Raw genomic sequence first — 24,628 nt, forward strand, 5'->3', positions numbered from 1 at the left:
AATCTCGGAACCATAGAATTGTAGATTTGGAAGGGACTCTAAGGGTCATCTAGTCCTACCCTCTGCGATGCAGGAATACGTAGCTGTCCCATGTGGGGATTGAACCTGCAACCTTGGCATTACCAGCACCACTCTCTAACTGAGCTATCCATAGGTCATGCTATTCACTATTTAAGTTACATTGATTTCTAAGGGTTCAAGTTAAGCACATAGAAAACCAGCCCAGTATTGTCTACTGAATTAGTTCAACTCTAAATCTGGACAAAAAGCTGATCTAATTGCAATTCCTGATGTTCAGATGCAAGTCTGTGAATATGAATGCACATTTTTCAATTAAATAAACCTTTTAAAGATGTAATTGCAACACAATATTAGTCAGTCTCTCGCTTGCAAAGATGGAGCTATTGCACCATTACTTAAAAAAATTGAGAACCAGCTGTTATGAAATATCTTCACAGAACTTACCCCTTGAAGGACAAAAAAAAATCTTTAATAGCAGGATTTCTTGCTTTCGGGGTATTGTAAACCGCAGTGACTTTTCATTTTTTATTAAGTCTCTTAAAATTAAACTGACTCCCTCCTTCCTTGCTATCTTTCCACCAGCAGTTGAAGACTTTCTTGTTCCAACAGGCTTTTAAGAATTGACCTATTAAAGAAAGGGCTGGTGCTGTGATATTTTTATTGCAATGCTTTGTATGTTGAGACAGACAGACAGACAGATTGTTTTTAATGATTGCTCCCCCCACCCAGCTGTTTCTATTTTAGCTGCAAGCCATGTTGAATCCCTGTCAGGGAAAAAGGTGGAATCTAAGTAAACATAGTAATAATAAAAATAAGTTCTGCACTCAGTGGGACTTAATTTCTGAGCAAAAATGCTTAGGGTTGTTGTGTAAGGCTGCAATTTTTTTACCCAGTTACATGGGAATAAGCTCCATTAAACTCAGAGAGACTTGCAGTGTAAGGATCAATTTACAATAAAGGAATAAACACTCCACATGCTCCATAAAAAAATGCAGGATATTGCAAATTAAAGAATTTGAAGTGGATTGGTTACATTTTCCTTTGAAATAACGGGATAAATACAAAGTGTTTTGTATTCATCATTGCCTTCACTGGGTGCAGACAAAAAGCTGTTTTTGTAGCTGATTTTATGCAGCAGTGTCCTCTTTATGTATTCACATGACGTAAACATGTATGTTGTCCTCTAGATCCGAGCCTTAGGCACATGCATTCTTGCAAACATAGAAACATGTTATAAGCAAGCTATACTTCAACGTGCTTATCTTGTGAACTTGCCATTTAAATTGTGCAGTCATAGCAAAGACTCCCATTTCAAAAAAAAAAGACAGGACAGTGTGTGTGTGTGTGTGTGTGTGTGTTTGTGTGCCTGACCTCTCCACCAATTTTAATTGATTTATGTCAGAGATATGGAGGGGAGGGAATAGAAATAATAAGAAGATAAAGCATATTCCCATGTCTTTCCCAACCACCCCAACACATGGAAGAATACGTGTTATAATGTGAACAAGATGCTGCAGCTCCTTCACCACTTGATGGGCTGCTGCAATAACAGGAAACAGGGCAGCAGGCACACAGCAGAGGAGGAGGCTGGTGGTTTTGAGTGCCCTTTCCATTAGCTACCTCTCTTCCCTGAGAAAGGGAAATGCAGCAACCAGAGCGGAGGTTGATGGGCAGGGTGGGGTGCGAGGCAGGAGTGGAAGAGCTATGTAGTGGACAGAGGTGGATTTAGGGCAGTATGACTGTTTCTGCCACACTAGTTGCAGGGCATTGCAACTATGATGTAGTGAATGGAGCGAAATGAAAGGCAAGAGGCAGGGGGCACTGAATTTTGGCCTCACACAGGGCGCCGGTGAAATTTGAAATACACTGGTACCTTGGGATGTGAACGGGATATGTTCCGTAGCCACATTCGCATCCTGAACAGAACAGAAGACATGATGGTGCGTCTTTGCCTGCGCAGGTTGCGTTTTGCCGTTTCTGTACATGCGTGTGACGTCATTTTGAGCGTCTGTGCATGCGCGAGCGGCAAAACCTGGAAGTAACGTGCTCCGTTACTTCCGGGTTGCCACGGAGCGCAACTCGAATGCGCTCAACCCGAAGCACATTCACCTTGAGGTATGACTGTACCAAACTCCACCCATGGAGGAAGGAAGTGAGTGGAAGCAACTTGCTTCATTCTGCTTCATGATTTCTGCTTGCGCAATGGAACTTCCCTGCCTCCCTCTGCCTGCCTCCTCTTCAAATCTGCTCTGGAGGGTCAGAGGAACCCTTAGAACAGATTTAGGAAGCACACAGGAAAGCCTGTGCACATGGAACATTGGGGACGGGGCTTTTGTGTGAACTCCCTGTCCATCTACACACCATGGGTTGGCAAACTAAGGCCTGCGGGCCAGATCAGGCCCAATTGTCTTATGGATCTGGCCTGTGGACAGTCCGGGAATCGCCGCATGGATCGCCAGCGCATGCTCTTTCTCTCTCTCCCTCACACGGCGGCGGTACTGCCGCCTCCTCCCTCCCTCCTCCTGGCTTCTCCCTGCCCTGCCTAGAGGAGGAAGGGGGCTAGGCTTTGTTGGTGCCAGCAGCAGCAGCACTCAAGCGGCCGCCATTTTAAGCAGCCCCTCTCCAGAGCTCTTTTGCCGTCACCAGCCCCTGCCGCTCACAAGACACAGGTAATCAGCCACTGGGGTTCGTGGTGCTCTTGCATCATTTTTTTCCATAGTCCACCCCCCACAAGGTCTGAGGGACAGTGTACCCCCTGCTGAAAAAGTTTGCTGACCCCTGGCCTACACAGTTTTACCCTGAAGAGGCCTCCCATCACACGTGGTCTTCTAAATGTTCCACAAATCACCAACAGAAAACACACTTGTTTAAAGATCTAAGAGAATGGATACACAGCCAGAATATGTACACAGTCACACCAGTCAAGATCTCAAGGACAATGATAGTTGGGAATGAATTTAAAGAAGCTCTCCTATGTAGCAATGAGTATCATGTTTTGAATGAAAATTAAAAGAGCCTAGATGTCAATATCAACAACTGCACAACACCGACTGGAACACATTGTTTTCAAAACGGAGAAATTTGTTGCTGGAAATGGCACCTGTTTTGTACAGTTGTCTGACCTTTCGGGTGTGTAGGCTTCCTTCCAGAGTACAGACATGTGGTGTGGCTGGAAAGCTTCATGTTGGCTTTTGCAGGTTTTGATTGGAGGCATGTGAAAACATTCACTTCTCCATAACTCTGATTCCTGTGAACCCAATAAATCTGCTTTGAAAACTTCCTGAAGAAGAAGAAGAAGAGTTTGGATTTGATATCCCGCCTTTCACTCCCTTTAAGGAGTCTCAAAGCGGCTAACATTCTCCTTTCCCTTCCTCCCCCACAACAAACACTCTGTGAGGTGAGTGGGGCTGAGAGAAGTGTAACTGGCCCAAGGTCACCCAGCAGCTGCATGTGGAGGAGCAGAGACGCGAACCCGGTTACCCAGATTACGTGACTACCGCTCTTAACCACTACACCACACTGGCTCCCTGAGACTCGGGGATTGCTAGATTCCCAAAATACCAACCCATAACATAATTACATTTATAAGTAATGTTACAGGTGATACAGTTTCTTATTTAAAAGCTTTCTTTTTATAAGGAGAAGCAAATGAAATTAATAAATCTGCGCACTCAGCTAAGGTGTATGGACGTTGCCTTAAGCCAGAGTTTAAATTAGCCTTACTTCAGTTGCCAAACTGGAAGCTGCACCTTGGTTCCCGAACATTTTGGAAGTCAAACGGACTTCCGGAACGGATTCCATTCTATTTCCAATGTACATCTGTACAGCTATTGAAGTTCTGGCTCCAGTTGTTGGGAGAAGCCTGTTGCAAGGCTTCTCCACACAGCAAGAACCCCCAGGATATGGTGCACCAGGCCATTTATCAACAAGGTGCCACTTCTCAAAGGCCTACTAGAGCAGAAATCATAAAGCCCCCCCCCCAAAAAAAACCCCTCTGAAATTAAAGTGGGTGGGATCTCTGTAGAAGGAGATGCATATTTGGAATTCAAGAATGGGATCTGCTCAGATGACTCTTGTGTGTGGCATAAGGAGGGCTTTCATACAGGAGGAGACATTGTCTTAAGGCAGGGGTGAACAGAACAGTGCAAATAATTTTTGATCTTGAAATAGCTCTCTCTTGCAACTATTCAAAGCTGTAAACCTCAAAATCCAGATGCACCCCATAACACATGCAACTGCAAAATGCCTGGATGCCTTCTGGCATGTTTGCAACTGTGATGGCCTGCAACTCGGGCTCAGGCTCGGAACCAGAGGAGTCTCAGTCCGCACCAGATCCTTTACCTCAGGTGGCATCTGAACCTACTCTGGGGCCTGATTCTGAAGCGCCCCAGTCTGCACAGGTTCCCCTGCAACAAGCAGCAGCTGGGCCGAGTCAGGGGCCTGAGCCTGCCCTGGCTCCAGATTACCTCGTTGCCTCCAGCTGGGCAATCACTTACAGCTGCTCCACTACCAGTTGGGTCAGGAGAGGCTGAGGCGGCCTCTGAGTCTAGTAACCTGCGGACATCTCCCGAGCTGCAGCGACTAAGGTCTGAGAGAAGGAGAGACCTGAGTACTCTCAGAAGGAGTGCTCACCTTTGGGCGAGACAGGGAGGTGAGTCACTGGGGGATCAGGACCGGCCGTTACCCCGACAAAGATAAAAGGCTGTCGGACCCCACCCCAGGTAGCGGGAGCAACATTGCTGTTTGCCAGAACTTGCCTCAGACCCTGTGCCTAACCTTGCCTGGTTTCCTGTCTGGTTTCCTGCCTCGGCCCTGTCAGACTGACTCCTTGCGGAACCCTTGGATTCGGGACCGGACCTGGACCGCGTTGCTCAGGTTACCCCCGGGCCCGGCACAGCAATGAATCTATTAAGGCGTTTCTCCCTCCACTTTGGAGCAAATCTTCTTGCAGAGGAAAGAGATGAAAAGGCATTCTTTGTGCAACATCAAAGCCAACTTCCCTCTCATCTGCTTTCCATTGAAGAGCTGATGGGTGGAGACACAGAGGGCCAGCTGAAATCCTGGAGTGAGTGGCCCTTGGACCAGAAGCTTACTCTCTTAAGATGAGCTGGGCCAAGGTTACATAAGTACTTTAAAGGTTTAAACCTGCACTTTTAAAATAGAGCATAGACATACTTTGGCTGTTAGCTGACTGCAACAGGTTTCTGTTATAAATCCAGGAAGTAAAATGCACTCGAGGAGTGCAGGCTGGCTTTGGGGGCAAAGGACAGGCTGTGTGGCACACATAGCTCTGCCTAGTTTCTGCCCCATAGTGTTTGCCACCTGAGGCAACTACCTCTCTCTGCCTGATGATATGGGGAGGCACTTGTCTTGATTTGTATTCATTTGCTGTTCTTGATAGCTCTGGTGTTTTGCTGAGTTGCTGTTATTTGTTTTTTAAGACTAATTATTCCAATCTTTCCCCTTGAAGACATGAACCACTGTGGGATGTTCAATATTGCTTTAAGCTGTTTTATAATGCTACATGAAGTGCTGCATCTAGGAATGAGTCAACATAATAAAGTCCATTTTGAGGCATTTTTATTTAAATATGTTTTTGTTTTAAATTACATTGTTTTTACATGTTGAAGTTTGGCTTCACATGTTGAAACGCAAGATAGAAATAAGAAATAAAAATTAACAAGTACAGGCAAAACAATCACAACAAGTAGAAAAGCTATCATAAGACAAACACACACACAAAATTCTTGGAGACATTTGATGAGCCAATCTGTTTCCCACACACAACTGAGGCATTCCCAGAAAAAAAAATAATGCTGAGCATTCATCACTTTATCACCTGCCATTCTGTGGAAGCTCTTCCTTCCTTTTTCCTTCAGCGGTGAAATTAGCTTAGGGAAGCAAAGTCTGAACGATGAATTCCTGTTATTTCACAATGCCCTGTGTGGCAGGGCATTTCCTTATCATTAGGCAACCAGAATGTACTCCCTCAACTAGAAGTTCTCAGAAATGAACACGGCTTTCCTCCTTGCTGCCTTCAACAAGATCTGCTACAAAAGGGAAACCCTGCATGGCGCATTCTGGCGGAAGGGAAGACAGTAGTAAACTTGCGTAAAATGCCTGTTTCTTTGATTCTGGTTTTCCTTTCCTTACACCATTGCGTTTTTTCACTAGTAGGTAAGTTCCAACCAGTTCTTTGCCAAGAATGGGGCTTTCAATATTTAATTGCAAATCTGATTTCTATTTCGGATCATTAAAACTTTCAAATACTGTGTATATTTAGTATAGTGACTAGGACTGCATGCTGAGTGGTACGAGAGAGTTGTAATCTGGTTCGGCATGTGCAAACAGCCCAACTGGGTTTTTCCTGCTGCTTGGTGTTTTGACCATCCAAATTAGGTTTATTGAGACTAACTGCAGCTGTCAGTTTTGATATGCAAGTTTTCATACCTGAATTAACAATTGCAAGGTTGAAATAGCCAGAGTTGTTGTTGCTGTGAGTGCAGAATATATTGAATGCTTCTCCATGTTGCATAATATTCAGATGCAGATTCGAAAATAAAATTAGCTCATGGTTTTACCTAATTGTTGTAAATCAATACACATAAAAATGCAATAAATAAATTAGGGCTGAGGATGTAATTTTGGGCACCTGGCAAAATTACATTTTACGTACAAGTCTGTCTCTTTGCGGGGGGGGGGGTTAGCTTTGAAGGCAAGAATAGTTCATTTTTCATGTGACTAGCTGCTTAGTACATCAGATGCCCTGGCCTATTCACACATTTAGTTGCATGCAGCACTCTAATGTGCAGCAGGAGCTGTGGGTTATACTTCTGACCCTTATACTAAATTTTTGCATTGATCATGAATTCCTGAAAAGAGAATCTCTGCATTGATTGAGTGATTATTTAATTTCTGTACAGCTTAATATATTAAAAATATCTATGAGCAGTGTACAGAAAACTGAAGCAACAACAGACAACTTTAAAAAAAACAAACTACAAAAATACACAGGTACATATTAAAATGTTACATTAATAGCATGTTACTAATATATAAAAAATCAGTATCAGTTCATTTTCCTTCTGGCACACCCTCCGGGTTCTCACCCAGGATCCAAACAAACTCTCAGCTCATCCACAAAAGCCTTACAAAGAGTAGGGTTCCTGGAAAGAGCAAGCATCATCCTAGCCTTTCACCCTAGGCTTGCTTTTTATGGGCAGGCCCAAAGTGGATGGTACTTCCTCAGGCTGTCCATTCAGCTGTAGTCTCCACACCCAGTTCCAGGTACAGCAGGTTTGTTGAGTTTCCCCAGGGGGTCCAAATGAGGGGAAAAGTCACCCTCCACTCACAGCTCTCAGACCCTCCAAGTGTCCCTGTTTTCCAGGGGCATCCTTGATTTAGTGAAGCCACCCCAGTTTCTGATTTGATTGAATGTCCCACTTTTCCTTAGGATGTCCCTATTTTCATTAGAGAAATGTTGGAAGGTATGGAGTTATCCGACCCCTGAGCCGTCTGAAGGCAATCCTGTATAGCAGTGATGGCCAAACTTGGCCCTCCAGCCATTTTTGGGACTACAATTCCCATCAACCCTGGCCACTGGTCCTGTTAGCTAGGGATGGTGGGAGTTGTAGTCCAAAAACAGCTGGAGGGCCAAGTTTGGCCATCACTGCTGTATAGGGAAGTTTTTAAAATGTTTATTTTTTTAAATGTTTTTATATATGTTGGAAGCTGCCCAGAGTGGCTGGGGCAACCCAGTAAGATGTGTGGGGTTTAAATAGTAAAACTATCATTATGAAATGGGATGTCCCTATTTTCATCGAAGAAATGTTGGAAGGTATGAGCTCTTTCTTCACCCTCCAGCCAGTATGGTGTAGTGGTTAAGAGCGGTAGACTCGTAATCTGGTGAACTGGGTTCGCGTCCCCGCTCCTCCACATGCAGCTGCTGGGTGACCTTGGGCTAGTCACACTTCTCTGAATTCTCTCAGCCCCAGAGTGTTTGTTGTGGGGGAGGAAAGGAAGGAGAATGTTAGCCGCTTTGAGACTCCTTAGGGTAGTGATAAAGCAGGATATCAAATCCAAACTCTCCTCCTCCTCCTCCTCCTCCTCCTCCTCCAGCTGCTCCAGATAGAACCCAAAGGATGAGAAAAGTTGCATGGGCAGCCACTCTATGCAAGCAGGACACCTGGCCAACCCGGTGTTTTACTTGTATGGAGCCCCTAGGCATGAGCAGATCCTTACAAGAAGGATCCCTTCCTTGGAGCTCCATGCTCAACACAGGAAGCCCCATGCTCAACAGGGGTGCCATATCAGGGATGGAGCTTGAGCTTGTGACTCTATTCTGGCTGCTATACTACCCTACCTGCCTTAAATTTGTAGGGTTTTAAAACTATGGCTCAGTCCTGCTGCTTTATTTTAGTAGCTGCTTCTGCAGCAAGATACTGTGTTGGGATTGGTAGTTTGCTGTTTCGTATCCTTTAGAATGGGCTCTCCAGATGTTGTTGGACTCCAGCGCCCATCATCCCCAGCCAGCATGGCTAAGGAACAGGAATTATGGGAGCTGTAGTTCAGCAACATTGGTAGGCCTGCTGGTTCCCCATCCCTGCTTTATATGCTGCTGCTCATTCCTGTCCAGAGTTGTTTCCTTTCTCTGGGTTTCTCATTATTTCTCTTTTCCAGCTTGTGATTCTTTTTTACAAGAAGTATTCATGAAAGTTCAACATTTTAGTGCTTATTTCCTCTAATAACTTGTCTGTGCAGTTTTGCCTAATGTACATATTATAGCAAAGCATATTTCCCTAACATTTGTATTTTCCCCAGTATAACACATTTTTAATGTTGCTTCCACTAATACTTGGGTTTCATGCAGTTTACATACATTTTCGTAAATATTAAATGGCCAAAGAACTGCATTGCAACATTCAGATAAATTTGTGAATTTCAAAGTATGGCTGTGTTTCAACTCGCATATTATTTATTTCAAAAAATGTATACTCCATTTGACTGTAAAATATATCTGAAAGAGCATCTCCACCCCCGTCGTCCAACGCTGAGGTCTAGCTCTGAGGGCCTTCTGGTGGTTCCCTTACTGTGAGAAGTGAAGCTACAGGAAACCAGGCAGAGGGCCTTCTTGGTAATGGCGCCCACCCTGTGGAACAGCCCCCCATTAGATGTTGAGGAGATAAACAGCTAAGTGATTTTTTTAAAAAACAAGCATCTGAAGGCAGCCTTGTTCAGCATTTAGTGTTTAGTGTTTGAAGTTGTATTGTGTTTTTTACTATTTTTTGTTGGGAGCTGCCCAGAGTGGCAACCCAGTCAGATAATACAAATAATAAATTATTATCATAATCATTTTTACAAAATAATAAAAAGCGATTTACAAATATTATTTCAAAAAGTGAGAATTAGGTAGATGGTAGATTCACCTTTAAATGTGAACTGAATTGAATTCCCCACCCCTACGCATTTTGCTTCTTATTTTTCCTCACGTCTCTAGTTCCGGTTCCTTCAACAGATGAAGTACAGAGTTAAGCAAAATAAAGGGACAGAACAGAGATGGGGAAGTTATGACTCTCCCGAAGGTGTTGAATTCCAACTCCCGTCAGCCCTAGTTAGCACGGCCAGTGGACAGGAATTATGGGACCTGTCATTCAACAACAGCAGGAGGGCCACAGGTCCTTCCACCCCGGAATATGGCATGCAGCAGGCAGAGCAGGGAAAAGGAACCTGTGGCCCTCCTGTTGTTGGATTATAGCTCCCATCAGCGGGGTGGGGGGGGGGGGGAGAGAAGCCTATGCTCACTGGGACAATCTTAAACATAAACTTGTTTTGTTGAGGAATACAAATGATCCTTCTTTGGAAGCTATAAACAATGGACAACATAAACACATTAAAAAATAGCATTAGTTACATTCATACTTCAATGCACATGCATGATAAGTCCAAAATCTCAAAACCACATTTGAATCATATGCTTAAAAATTTCTTCACATATTTGTGTTGTGACCATAGGAAATGTCAAATATCTGTTTCAACAAAATAAAAAAAAATACAACTGCAGGTATGCAGCCTTGATACAAATGTATAAATATGTTTTTAAGCACGTGGTTCAAATATTCTGTCTTATTTCCAGCAACTGTGGAAAAGTTTTACCCCTTTTTTTAAAAAAAGTGTTTCAATTAGTAGTAGCCTTTTCTTTTTTTCCACTTTGTGCTCGACTTCCCTTAAAAGTATTTAGGAAGAATTTGCAAGCATTGCACATACTAGTTTACAAAAACGCGGAGCAATTGTTAGTACAACAATATAGTAAAAGGCTTTATCACCGTTGGTGATAATTGTACATTTCCTTGTATTGTCTGTAAGGAAAACTGACTGATAAACTGCAAGGGTTTGTGTCTCCAGTACTCATCAACTTTATGCTGCTTCCTAATGGGTTGAAAGCCAAGGAGGACAAGAGGAAGAAACCAGCTTCTAGATAAGTGTAGGTCAGCTTTTTCACTGAAACAAAAAAACATTCATTTCCAGTTTGCAGAAGAGCTAGCCATTGCATCTTAAAACAGTTGTGGAGCCATCTATTTGGCGTGTGTGTGTGTATATATATAACAGATTTATTTATTTGATTTATGATTTATTTGATTTATAAATATTAAAATTTACAATCATACCACAACACCTTCCATAAATACAAGATTCCCATGAATCTCTGGACTTCCCTCCTTCCCTCTGTGGGTCCCGTTATTAAACATTTTTCTGCTGCATCTTTTATAGTAATCCAGATCTTTTTATATCTCCATTGTATCAACAGTTCTCATTACATTACAAGTGTTATTGCAATCCCGCTAACGATTTTAACTGTTTACAGTGGTCTCCAAGGTAAATTATAAATTTACCCCATTCCTTATTAAAATTTTGGCCTTCCTGATTTCTCTGGTCATTTTTGCCATTTTGGCATAGTCCAGCAACTTGATCTGTCATTCTTCTCTGGTGGGGACCTTGTCTTCTTTCCATCTCTGGGCTAGCAGCATCTGCACAGCTGTTGTTGCGTACATAAACAATCTCTTCCGTTCCCTTGAGATTTTGGCACCTAGAATTCCTAATAGAAAAGCTTCTGGGTTTTTAGTAAAAGTTATTTTAAACTTTTTTTTCCAGTTCATTATATATCATTTCCCAGAATGCTCTCTCTCTCCTTTAAACACTTTCATAGATCTTCGACAGATCTGTTGGAGAGATCACACTGAGCCCTAATAGCTGTGTTTTGTATTCACTCCATATTAATGTGCAAATTTGGTTCAAGGGCTTCTTGAACCAGATTTCTGCTTGTGATACACATGATTAGTTGGTCTTCTGCGCCATAGAACTTACATTTTTTGTTTTTGGTTACAGATACCAGCAAATTTTTAATATATAACGAAAACCACAACCTTTGTGTTCATGTACAGTCTGCAAGCTATGTCACTACCAGTACTTGCAACCATGAAAGCGTTGAACAAAAATTTAGATGGATTTCCAGCCACCAGCTGATGAGCGTGTCTTTGAAGTTATGTTTTGGAGTATCTTCAAAGGTTGACTGGACACCAGTTACTCTGTACCCATGTGACTCAACAAGCGATCTCCAGCGATGGGAATGCAAAAATGACACACTTTTCGCCATCCAAGGAGCAGATCTGCATTTCAACTATGGCAACAAAAATGAAAAAAGAATTATGCTGTACCGGGGATCTGGCGAATGGAGTCGGTGGAGGGTCTATGGAACCACAGACGATTTGTGCTCCCGGGGCTATGAAGGTAAATCTTCCTGGTTGTTGTTTCATTTTCCTTCTGAGTTGTCTACTTGAATCTTTAGTCATGTTGTTATATAAGCCAACAACCCGGCCAGATGGCTGGGGTATAAATAATAAATTATTATTATAATGCACAGAACTAAGAGCCCATACAAATAAAGTAACTTGCCCCTTTAGAGGTTTGTCATCCTAGGACAGGGCTGCTATACATCAAGTCAATCAAAAATTGGCTTCCTTAAAAAGCTCAACAACTAGGATAGCATAATTATCTGAATTGTCCCAATAGGCAAGGTGAATTTAGCCACACATCGAATGCCTAAGTATAATGAAATGCCAAGCTGTAAGATCATTTCTGTCAGAATAAGCAACAAGTGGTCACAGCAGGGGTAGCCAACATGGTGACCTCCAGATATTGCTAGACTACAACTCCCATCTGCCGCAGTCAACCCAATTGGTTGATGGCCAGTGGCCAGCTAGGATGAGAGTTGGGGTCGAGCAACACCTGAAGTGTGAGTATCCCTGTGTTAGAGCATGACTCAATTGCCATGTCCAATTATATGAACAATAGATAACATCTAGGGTAAGGCAGAACCAACGTGCAAATATCCAGTTGTGGAGATGTTCAAAATGTTATTAATTCCCTTTTTAAAAAGCAAAGCAAAGCACAGATAGATAGCTGTCTGTCATGGATGCTTTAGCTGAGATTCCTGCATTGGACTAGATGACCCTTGGGATCCCTTCGCCTCCACAATTCTATGAAACCTCTACTCAATTTAATATGTGCAAGTGATGCCAGGTTTGCACTTGGATGTGTCATTGAGGGGAAGTGCTCAGACAGTTCCTCTCCTTTGTGACAACTCGGTGTCAAGTTTATGAACCAGGGCATACCAGCCAGTAACCATGACAACACAGAGACAGGAAGAGCATCCAAGCCATATTCAGTCATCCTCTCTCTCCTCCGCCTCGCCGCACCATCTTCATGTTATTATGAACTGTAGCCTAGCTCCCTCCCACACATGCCTGTCAATAATAATAATAATAATAATAATAATAATAATAATAATTTTAAAAAATTATTATTTATACCCTGCCCATCTGGCTGGGTTTCCCCAGCCAGTTTGGGCTGCTTCCAACAAAATATTAAAATACAGTAATCCATCAAACATTAAAAGCTTCCCTAAAGAGGGCTGCCTTCAGATGTCTTCTAAAAGTCCAGCCCTAGGGGAGAAGATTATTTCCCTCCCAGCTTATTCACTTCTATACCTTTTTCCAGAATGTGGAATAAAGTGAAGGGATATACGCATAAATAAAGAGCAAGCAAGCAAGCAAGCAAGCAAATAAACAAATAAATGAAATGAAATGTCTCCCTCCAGTCTGCCTGTCTCTGGTTTTGAACTAGGGCAAGGAGGCATGTTTGAAATCTTAAAAAAACTCTAAAAATAAAAGAAATAAGAATATTGAACACAGGATATTCAGGCCTATAATGGTATGTTTGCTGGTTGGGTTGCATAGGCATATGTGAACTGCCATCCTACATATGAACTTTGCACAGTTTGTTCTAAACCATTTCTGGCACTATCCCATTTTTGTGGAATAGCTTTTTACATTTGCCAAAGTGTTTTAGTCTTTTTATCCTCATGACATGCTGTAAAGTAGACCACGATACAATTTGAGCAAAACAACAAAGAGAACAGTGCTTGTATCAAAGACTAAGGTAGTAAGGTATTCAAGAGGAACAAATTTATTATGGCATAAGTGGGGTTTTTTTGGCTAAAGTCTTCTTCATCAGGTGCATCATTTTGATAATCCACAAAAGCTTATGGAATACAGTGGTACCTCTGGTTACGTACTTAATACGTTCTGGAGGTCTGTTCTTAACCTGAAACTGTTCTTAACCTGAAGAAACCACTTTAGCTAATGGGGCCTCCTGCTGCTGCCGCAGTAGCACAATTTCTGTTCTCATCCTGAAGCAAAGTTCTTAACCCGAGGTACTATTTCTGGGTTAGCGGAGTCTGTAACCTGAAGCGTATGTAACCTGAAGCATATGTAACCCAAGGTACCAGTGTAATGCATCTGCTAGCTTCTAAAGTATTACACGATTATTGTTCCATGTCTGCTGTAAGCCATGGCTAGTTGGCTAACACTTTGTCTTACCAGAGTAATGGTATACTTGATTACTTTATTACTGGTTCTTTTGTTGCTTTTACGCTTTTCTCTTCCTCTTTCTTTCCAGACATGTTCACTCTGAGCGGCAATGCCAATGGAGCACCCTGTGTATTCCCTTTCCAGTATGATGGTAACTGGTACGCAGAGTGTACAAATACTGGCAGGTCCGATGGCTGGCTGTGGTGTTCAACTACTAGACACTATGATACAGACAGGAAATATGGCTTTTGCCCACTGAAATGTAAGTTCTGTAGTTGTTTCTCAAGCCTGGATCATGAAATGTCACTATCTAAGGCTATGTACACACCATATATTTAAAGTACAGTCACACCTTGGTTGTCAAATGGAATCTGTTCCAGAAGTCGGCTTCCAAAAACGTTCGACAACCAAGGCGTGGCTTCCAATTGGCTGCAGGAGCTTTCTGCACTCAAGAGGAAGCCGCAGAAGCCGTGTTGGATGTTTAGCTTCCAAAGAATGTTTGCAAACCAGAACACTTACTTCTGGGTTTGCTGCGTTCGGGAGCCAAAACGTTCGAGTCGCAAGGCGTTTGGGATCCAAGGTGCGACTGTACAGTGGTACCTCAGGTTACAGATGCTTCAGGTTACAGACTCTGCTAACCCAGAAATAGTACCTCAGGTTAAGAACTTTGCTTCAGGATGAGAACAGAAATCGCACAGCAGCGGCGCAGCAGCACCATTAGCTAAAGTGGTGCTTCAGGTTAAGAACAGTTTCAGGTTAAGAACGGACCTCCGGAACGAATTAAGTTCTTAACCCGAGGTACCACTGTACATTGTTTCTCCCAAAGAATCCTGAGAACTGTTGTTTACATCATGGAGCTGCGATTCTCAGAACCATTAACAAACTCTACTTCCATGATTCCTTGGTGGAAGTTTTGTGCCTTAAATATATGGCTAAATGTGGATGGCTAAAACCACTGACTATTTTAATTGATCATTTAGTCAATAAAACATACATAAATGTGCATATTATCGAACTGTGAAGATAGGCAACTTTTCTGAAAAGGGCAGGGATGTAATGATTTAACAAACATTAGCTGCTTGTTCTGGCCGGGGTCCTGAGTGGAGCTAGGGTGTCCTTGTGCCTGTTATCTGCAATTGGAGAAAAGCTTCCATTGTGGATAGCAAGGGTGGGGGGAATGTGGCAGTTTCTATCAGGACCATGGTGTGGGCAAAGGCTTAAAAGTCACCACATTTAACCAAAAGAAAAGAAACACATGAAGGCAAAATCAAAGAAGATCACATGTCTGACTGTCCCAATGTCAAAACTTTGTATTTTTCTACACAGCCCAAGAACAACTTGGGAGGAATTTTCCTATGAATTTTAGCACTATATTATTACAGTCCCACTGCTTGGGGTCGCATTGTAGCTTGTCATTCCATTTTAAATAAATCTTTATTGATGTTTAAAGCAGAAAGATAGCAGCTAAAACTAACAGGAATGGCCAAACCTATAGATCCAGCCAGCTCAGAAAGCAGTCTGTGTCACTGAGTAGAAGTAATTCACACACTGCCTGGCTCAATAGAGACCACAGGAGGTGAAGATTTGACAGAAACATCCAGACAGAAACAGGAAAATATTATTATACGCTTTAGATATCCATTGTTTGAGAGGGCATGTCCAAGCTACCTTAGAAAAAACAAAGCAGAAGTCACCTACCACAAATGGTGTGTTTCTGAGGTCCCTTAGTTCAGTTCAGAAAACAGTTATAAGTCTATGTTAATTTCAGGACTATGGATTCAGACTCTAAAACTAAATAATGCTTCTTTCGTTTTGTCGTAATGAACATTGGAAGCCTGTCTTTATTTCCCCCTATAGCTGACGGAATGGACAAGCTGTGGAATACAGACCATTTGACCAATATTCAGTACCAGATAAACTCAAACGCTGCTCTAACTTGGTACCAAGCGAGTAAAAGTTGTCAGCAACAAGGTGCACACTTGTTGGGAATTACTGAGTTACATGAGCAAATGTACCTAACAGGTAAGTTATCCATGTGCGTGGATATTTTGTAGCATGTCATATATTATATCCCAAATAAATTAAAGTGAAAGACTTGAAAGTTGCACAACAGAACTTGCATTATCCCCATTCCTGATCTCTCTGCATTAACAGGTTCATAGATCTTATGTTTCTACGATGCCTGTCTGTTTGTCTTTATTACTGAGAACTCTGAAAAAGCAGGATTCCCAATCGCACAGAAAGAAGTGTAGCCATATAGTTTGGTTGGTTAGAGTGTGGTGCTGATAATGCCAAGGTTGCAGGTTCGATCCCCATATGGGACAGCTGCCTATTCCTGCAGGGGGTTGGACTAGATGATCCTCAGGGTCCCTTCCAACTCTACAATTCTATGATTCTATATAATATCTAGACATGAACACGATAAGCTGAATGTGTGAAGGCTGAGAGTGGGAATGGCATTCCTAAGTTTTCTGCCTCCCCTGTGTGCAAGGTAACATTTGAAAAGTGATCTTGTAGCTTTGCTTCATAAATGTCAAAAGCAAGCTCTCCTGCTTAAGAATCCTTAAGACTTTTGCACTGCCTTATCACGCATGTGGCGCTGTGGGCTAAACCACAGAGCCTAGGACTTGCCAATCAGAAGGTCAGTGGTTTGAATCCCCGCGACGGGGTGAGCTCCTGTTGCTCGGTCCCTGCTCCTGCCAACCTAGCAGTTCAAAAGCACGTCAAAGTGCAAGTAGATAAATAGGTAACGCTCCGGTGGGAAGGTAAACGGCGTTTCCGTGCATTGCTCTGGTTCGCCAGAAGCGGCTTAGTCATGCTGGCCACATGACCCGGAAGCTGTACACTGGCTCCCTCGGCCAATAAAGCGAGATGAGCGCCGCAACCCCAGAGTCGGCCACGACTGAACCTAATGGTCAGGGGTCCCTTTACCTTTTTCACAGCAATGAAGAAATTTAAACTCATGCACTCAAACTATAGAGTCTTGTTTGTTGCCCCCCCCCCAAAAAAATTGTATTCATTTTATAACACAAATAAACAACACAGAAAAACAAACAATACAAACAAATTCTTGTCTTATTCTTTTTTTTTCTAAACCTTGTTAGGTGGGCTTGTTTGTTGCTTGACTGACTTGCACATACTGAGCAACCGATTTGCATTCACCAGGAACTATTTGCTCAATCCTCTTTTCACATTTTCAATTTCAATGTGAAACGATCAGATTTATTGCTTAATCTGTGAAAACAGGTGCAGTCCAACCTGCCAGTCCAACCTGCCAATGCTTCATACTCCCTGCTGTGGAAGTCACACTTCCTGACACCAGATATGTAGGAACAGGTTGTGGAGATTTAGTGGTGAGCCAAAAGTACTCTGCACATTTTAAATTTTACTTCATGTATTTGATCACCACGATCCAGGAGAGTGGGTGCATGAGACTGATTGCAAATGCTTATTTTCTGCAAGTCTTAAACTTCAGCCTGGTAGAACTTGGCTCCATCTTGTCTGGTTCTTCTTGTCGTAAGCATGAAAGGCAGATCTAGAGGTAGACTTACCAAATTCAGTAAGGTGGTGTTGTGCCCACAAAGGAAACTTTTGGCAGATGGTGCTTCTCCCTTCTTAACGCTGCAGTGGTAAAATAAGTTTTCAATTGTTGAAATTCTCCTTCGCTCTGCAACTTTGATGCTCATCCTTACCCACTTACCTGTAATTACTACTGCCTGTTGTGGAGTCCGCATTCCTGAGACTGATTCTTTGCTGTGTTTTGCATGCTCATTTAGGGTTAACTTCCACTTTGACTACTGAACTCTGGTTTGGTCTTAACAGTTTGGACTCCAACCGTGGATGGCAATGGAGTGGTGGCCATCCTTTCAGATACCTAAATTGGGCACCAGGTAACCACTTTTGTTTGGGTGTTTATATATTCTAAATGCGTTTGTATTTTCAATTTTCCTCATATCTGTTTGGTTTTCTACTTTTTTTGCAGTAGAGAACAACAACACCCCAAAAATCCCACACACAATTTCAAATGTCCCTTCACCCACTGATAATGCAATTCATGATGCCCCATTTAATCTTCTCATCCTGAAATTTTTGTTTAGATTTCCAAAACATGTGTTCTTGGGTCCAATATGCTATGGCCTTCCAGATATGTTTAGCTATACATACCGTCATCCCTATCATTGGCCATGATGACTTGTGAGGAATCATTCATATGTTCATTACAAATATAGGTTGAAGGCCTGAAATCTTGAGGTGAAACAATGAACCGAGCACTTTTGCCATGAGCAAAATTGCAGCCTGGATCACTTCAATGTGCTGATCTGATTACTGAGTTGACTTTATGTAGTAAACGCCTCTTACATGCCCGTTGGCTACAATGGAATTTTGTAACGAAGACCTTGAACTCTGTAAAGTGAATATCCTTCTTATTTGTGCCCGTTTCTTAAAGGGAGTCCTTCTCCAGAGCCTGGAAAAACCTGTGGAACATTTAATCCCAGTAAAAACGGCAAATGGGAAACTCTAGAATGCAGTCAGAAACTTGGTTACATTTGTAAAAAAGGGAATTCCAGTCTGAACTCCATCACTATTTCTTCAGGTAGGTTGATGAATATGCAACAGTATGCACTTAAGACGTTGGCAGTAAGCTGATGCAAAAAGGGAAAGTTTCACATGTACTTTGGAGCTCTTTCAAAAAGCTCTGTGAAGAGGAGTCTTCAAAACACCCAGTTCTTGAAGAGGATAGTATTGTTTTCTGTTGTTTCAAAAGGGTCTATTGGCTGCATAACACAGGCGTCTACATAGTCAGCACCCCTAGTATGTGCAAGCATCTCAACTAGACAGCTCAACTTGACAGCTCCTGCAGCCATACATGAAGAACCTTCTTCTGCCCTTTCAGCAGTAGCAGCTGCTTCCACTTTCAATAATACATTCTCCTTCTTCAGTGGTGCCTCCTTCTCTCTGCTGGCAGCCAAAGCCTTCTGCATGCTCAAAGTCTTCCTTATAAACTGGCCCATGGCTTCAGGTTTATTTATTGCTGTATTATCTAAAGAGAACATGAGAGGAAACAGAATGCAAAGTATTTTATTTTGAAGAAGTCTGCTGTTGATGAGACAATTCTGGGCCCCCTTATGGTAGAGCCCACCTGAAATGTAAGAACGTGTATGTCCTCGGCATCAGAAGTTTGAATTTAAAGCATTGTATTTACATTTCAGTGTGAGAAGGAAGCATCCAGATTCTAGACAGCTATGGCAGCAAATTCCATTATCTGTAACAGAGACGCTGACACTGAGAGACAGGAAGACACCACTTTGCTCTTAAAAGCACATTCTGATAAATATCCCTGTGTGCTACGCCAAAGGGTTGTCACAGTTTCCTTCCACTCCCTTTCAGCATTCTACGCAAACATGCCCAGGTGTTTCCTAAATGCATTTCTACGTTATTTAAAAGATTTCCCCGCTCCCTTTAGCGACACAATCATTATATTTATTAATTAAAGTGGGGAGCTTGTTTAGCAGAGTTTCCCTGCTGATGCACCTGTTTATCAATAGGGCCTGTGCAAGAAACAGACTTAATTTACGATGGTTTGCAAACTTGTAAAGGAGGCTTAGATCACCAATATTGTGTGTGTGCTGGATTGGGGACTAAAAGGAAATCTTTGGAGGAAGATGGAGCTTAAGTGATGAGGAAAAGGTGTGTGTATGTAAGGTAAAAGAAGGTAAATGACTCCTGGATGGTTAAGTTCAATCAAAGGCAACTATGGGGTGCGGTGCTTGTCTCACTTTAGGCCAAGGAAGGCAGCATTTGTCCACAGACAGCTTTCTGGGTCATATGGCCAGCATGACTAAACTACCTCTTATGCAACGGAACACTGTGATGGAACACACAGAGACGCCATTTGTCTTCCCGCCACAGTGGTACCTATTTATCTACTTGCACTGGCTTGCTTTCAAACTGCTAGGTTGGCAGAAGCTGGGACAGAGCAATGGGAGCTCACCCCGTCATGGGGATTTGAACTGCCAACCTTCTGATGTGCATGCCCCTAACATTATGTGGAATCTATACAGCATTGTGTGCATAGGTGCCTACTTGATCATTGTTTGTGGCTGTTGTTTTCCCAGAAACAAATGTGAATATTAAGTGTCCTGAGGGATGGATATCATATGCAGGCCACTGTTACAAGATTCACAGAACAACGGCCTCGTGGAATGATGCCTTAGCATCATGCAGAAAAGAAGGTGGAGATCTGGCGAGTATACACAATGTTGAAGAGTACAGCTTTACAATTTCCCAGCTTGGGTACAGTGAGTATTTGCACATGGTATCTTAACAATTAGCATGTTTGTGTAGCAGCAGTAGTTTACATAACTGGCACCTGCTTCATCCCATCTAGTATTAATAAATATTACAACGGTATCAAGAATTTTAGTGGCTATTTTGCAGCATTTTTCAACTCAGTAAAGCTTTCTTCTCTAGTGTGCCTCCTTTTGTCTTTGATTGCATATGTGTCAGCCTAGCAATTTCTCAGGCTTGTGGGAATTAAGATGCATCTGCGGAGAGGCTGTTCTGCTTGAGGTACAACAATAGATGTAAAGCACTAAATAGCCTCGGCCCAGTATATCTGAAGGAACGTCTCCACCCCCATCGTTCAGCCTGGACAATGAGGACCAGCACCGAGGGCCTTCTGGCAGTTCCCTCACTGTGAGAAGTGAGGTTACAGGGAACCAGGCAGAGGACTTCTTGGTGGTGGCACCCGCCATGTGAAATGCACTCTCTTCAGATGTCAAGGAAATAAACAACTACCTGACTTTTAGAAAACATCTAAAGGGAGCCCTGTTTAGGGAAGTTTTTTATGTTTGATGTTTTATTGTGTTTTTAATATTCTGTTGGGAGCTGCCCAGATGGGCAGGGTATAAATTATTATCATTATCATTATCATTATCATTATTATCTGTAGTGACCTAATGAAATGTCAATGCTAAGCCAGTGGGAAAAAGAGAAGACATTGGCTCAGAAGGCTCCAAGGACTAATGCAGGGGTAGTCAACCTTTTTATACCTACCACCCACTAATGCATCTTTCATGATGGTAAAATTTCCTTACTGCCCACCAGTGCTCGATGGAAGGAGGATTCAGCTTGTGCCATAGAACCCCCTACCGCACACCTAGAATCCTGAAATGCCCACTAGTGGGCGGTAGGGACCAGGTTGACAACCCCTGGACTAATGGCTTTGACTGGACTGTGCCAGTGCTCTGATTTGGTTCAAGGGCAGAAAATGCACAGCAGGCAGTACAGCTGGGAGAGAAGGCTTGGCTGTGAAGGGCCATCACTCTGTGGCAGAGTCCATGCTTTGCATGCGAATCATTCCAGGCTTAATCCCAGCATCTCCAAGTATGGAGATGTCCAATGACTTCTGTCTGAAACCATGCAGAGCTGCTATAACCCTCCAGATGTTGTTGGACTCCAACTCCCATCAGCCCCAGCCAGCATGACTGATGGGAGATGTAGTCCAGCAACATCTGGAGAACCACAGGTTCCTCACCCCTGATGAGGTGAGCCAGATAGACCAGTGGTGTGACTCAATATGAGGAAGCTTTTCTATCTAGCTCAGCTGTAGAGAAAACACTTTGCTTGAAAAAGGTGCCAGATTCAAAGTTTGGTATTGTCATCAACAAAAATAAGGTAGCAGGTGCTGAGGAAGACAACTTCATTTGATCCAGGAGAGCTGCTACAAGTCAGTGAGGATAATACTGGGCTAGATAGGCCAGCAGTCTGACCGGGTATAAGATAGCTTGCTAGAAGGGATTGCTGAATAAGGTATCATGCTCAGTGGTGGGACATTAGAAACCCTGAACAACTTGTTAGCATTCTTCGTGTGTATAATAACAGAATGAAACAGAACACAAAATTTAAAATTTGTGTAGTTTGCACAGATCACAAAATACATCTTTTCTTGCTGCAGAATTGGGATTATTTCGATACAGACCTTTGGGGTTTTTAAAAAGTACATAGATAATAGTCAATGCTGTATGTACAGTGGTACCTTGGTTTTCGAACTTAATCTATTCCAGGAGTCCGTTCGACTTCTGAAACCATTCAGAAACCAAGACGCAGTCAAGCGGAAGTCACGTCAGACTTTCGGCTTCAAAAAAACATTTGCAAACCGGAACACACACTTCTGGGTTTGTGGCGTTCAGGAGCTGATTTGTTCGGCAACTAAGCCGTTTGAGAACCAGTCTAGAAAGTTGTTTCAGTGAGAGGTGATGTTTTTAGGATTCTGCCATAACTTTCTGCGCTAGCTGCCTGGATCCTGTGTCTTGCAGCGTAATGCAGATGTGCTGTAGTGGAAAAATGAGGGAGAAGACCTTGTTGCGGGAACAAACAGGGGGGAAAAACATTATGTAAGTGTCAGGAATGCAGGACCAGGAGCAATGGAAAATCTCATTTAAAAGCAATATCTCTGTCATGAAGGTGTCACAGTAGGTGCCAGAAAAACCAAACAGTGTACTACATTCTGCTTGAATGTTGAATTAGTCAGAGGAAGTCCTGTGTACACATCTTGGCAGCACCATCTTGTTCTTAGTGATTCAGGTCAGTGGAAAGGAAACACCTGTTATGTTTGGGCTCGGGTTCAGGATTCAGCCTCAGTGGTGACATCTCTTACAGTTAAGGACAAGAAACTCCACGAACACACTTTTAGCTATTAACTTGCCACTGATTCTTTAAAAAAATATGGTGACAATTGAATATTGCTGGATACAGCCTTTTAAAAAAAAAATATTGGGAAACCATCATTGAAGAGCAATCCATCCAGCCTACGACTGATGTGCTAGTGCCCGTGAGTGGAAGATTCCTATCAGTTCCATCGTTTCCCGCTTCATCTCTGCTCCTCTGTCTATGGGTACACACAGAGAAGGTGAGAGATCATTGCAGGAAATCAGCGGTCTCTGCATGTCTCTCATCCAGCCCATTCAGTGTTCCTCCATCCCTCTGTGCAAATTCTCATGTCCCAGAGCATTGTCTCCCCTTCCTTATAATTTCCCTTTCCTTGTTGCTACTGCTCAGTGGCGTGCGGTGAAATTTTTCATAGGGGAACAGTTAGGGCCAGAGACACCAGCTTGCAAGGGTGATTGGGGTGCGTGTGCTGATGTCACGCCCATGAGCATCGTGCCTCCTTCCTTAAGTTGGGCAGAAGCTTCCTGGGCTTTGGGAAGGTGGCAGGAGGGCTCTTGGACCCATTGAAGGCTCACACCCTCTACCTAAGCTGGGCTTTTAGGGGACTAGCCTAGTTCCCCTAGTCCAATGGCTGTACGCCACTGCTTGTTGTTGTTGTTGTTTAGTCATTTAGTCGTGTCCGACTCTTCGTGACCCCCTGGACCAGAGCACGGCAGGCACTCCTGTCTTCCACTGCCTCCCGCAGTTTAGTCAAACTCATGCTGGTAGCTTCGAGAATACTTTCCAACCATCTCGTCCTCTGTCGTCCCCTTCTCCTTGTGCCCTCCATCTTTCCTCCATCAGGGTCTTTCCCAGGGAGTCTTCTCTTCTCATGAGGCGGCCAAAGTATTGGAGCCTCAGCTTCACGATCAGTGAGCACTCAGGGCTGATTTCCTTCAGAATGGATAGGTTTGATCTCCTTGCAGTCCATGGGACTCTCAAGAGTCTCCTCCAGCACCATAATTCAAAAGCATCAATTCTTCGGCGATCAGCCTTCTTTATGGTCCAGCTTTCACTGCCATACATCACTACTGGGAAAACCATAGCTTTTACTGTATGGACCTTTGTTGGCAAGGTGATGTCTCTACTTTTTACTCTACTTTTTACTTTTTTTACTTTTTACTTTTTACTCAGTCTCTATGCCACTGCTACTGCTTTTGAAATCTATATTCTGATTTATGCATTAACCCAAGGCAGATTTTAGAGTTAAAGAACGATGCCACCACACTAAAGTACTATCAATAATAGGTCTGAGATACAGCAGACACTTTATGTCTAGTGTCCCCAAAGTTAGCTCAGTTGGTTACAGTGTGGTGCTAATAAGGCCAAGGTTGTGGGTTCGATTCCCCATACGGGTCACCTGCATGTAACCCTTAGGTCCCTTTCAACTCTACAATTTTATGTGCAGCTGTTCTTCAAAATTTATTTGAGAGCTGCACTGGCTCAGAACGCGTATTCTGCTTTTGTTGCTGGCACTTCTGGCTGTACAAAGCAATTCTTGCCCACTTCCATTGGATTCCAATCCAAGCACAAACCCTTGAAGATCTAAATGATCTTGGTCAGGCATATGTCTCTGAGTACAAGAAGTAGTGCGCTACTGAGTACCAATTGCTGGAAATGATACTGGATAGTTAAGCTACTACAGGGCCATTGTGGCAAATGGGATGTATTGCTGTTATGCCTTCTTTGTGGGCTTCCCAGAGGTATCTGATTTGGCCACTGTGGGGAACAGGATACTGAACTGAACTGATATGTTCTTCCATGCTTATGTACTTAACATGCCCAGATGTTAAAGTCTGTAAGAGAGGCTCTGCTTCGCATCCCATGGGATGTTCATAGGAAGCTTAGTCCAAAGAGAACAAATAATTCAAAGATAAGAACAGTAATACGGTAATTACCAAATCCAAACTGCATTTCTTCTCGGTTTGCTTGCTTTCCCAATGCCCATCAGCCCCAGCCAGCACATCAAGTTA

General features: G+C 43.0%; 1 protein-coding gene across 1 annotated transcript in view; it reads left to right on the plus strand.

Moving 5' to 3' along the window:
* Positions 1-5,941: 5,941 nt before the first annotated feature.
* The window catches only part of LOC310660732 (macrophage mannose receptor 1-like), a 47,826-nt gene continuing 29,139 nt past the window's right edge, over positions 5,942-24,628 (plus strand). The window contains exons 1-7 of the mRNA XM_083405701.1: positions 5,942-6,198; positions 11,404-11,805; positions 14,035-14,208; positions 15,804-15,968; positions 17,723-17,836; positions 18,394-18,540; positions 20,063-20,245. Of these exons, the coding sequence (XP_083261827.1) occupies positions 6,138-6,198; positions 11,404-11,805; positions 14,035-14,208; positions 15,804-15,968; positions 17,723-17,836; positions 18,394-18,540; positions 20,063-20,245 (1,246 nt within the window). The 5' untranslated portion in view covers positions 5,942-6,137. The remainder of the gene's footprint in view (positions 6,199-11,403; positions 11,806-14,034; positions 14,209-15,803; positions 15,969-17,722; positions 17,837-18,393; positions 18,541-20,062; positions 20,246-24,628) is intronic.

This window comes from Podarcis tiliguerta (assembly GCF_965153285.1).
Source record: "Podarcis tiliguerta genome assembly, chromosome: 12".
In the NCBI taxonomy this organism is placed as follows: Eukaryota; Metazoa; Chordata; class Lepidosauria; order Squamata; family Lacertidae; genus Podarcis; species Podarcis tiliguerta.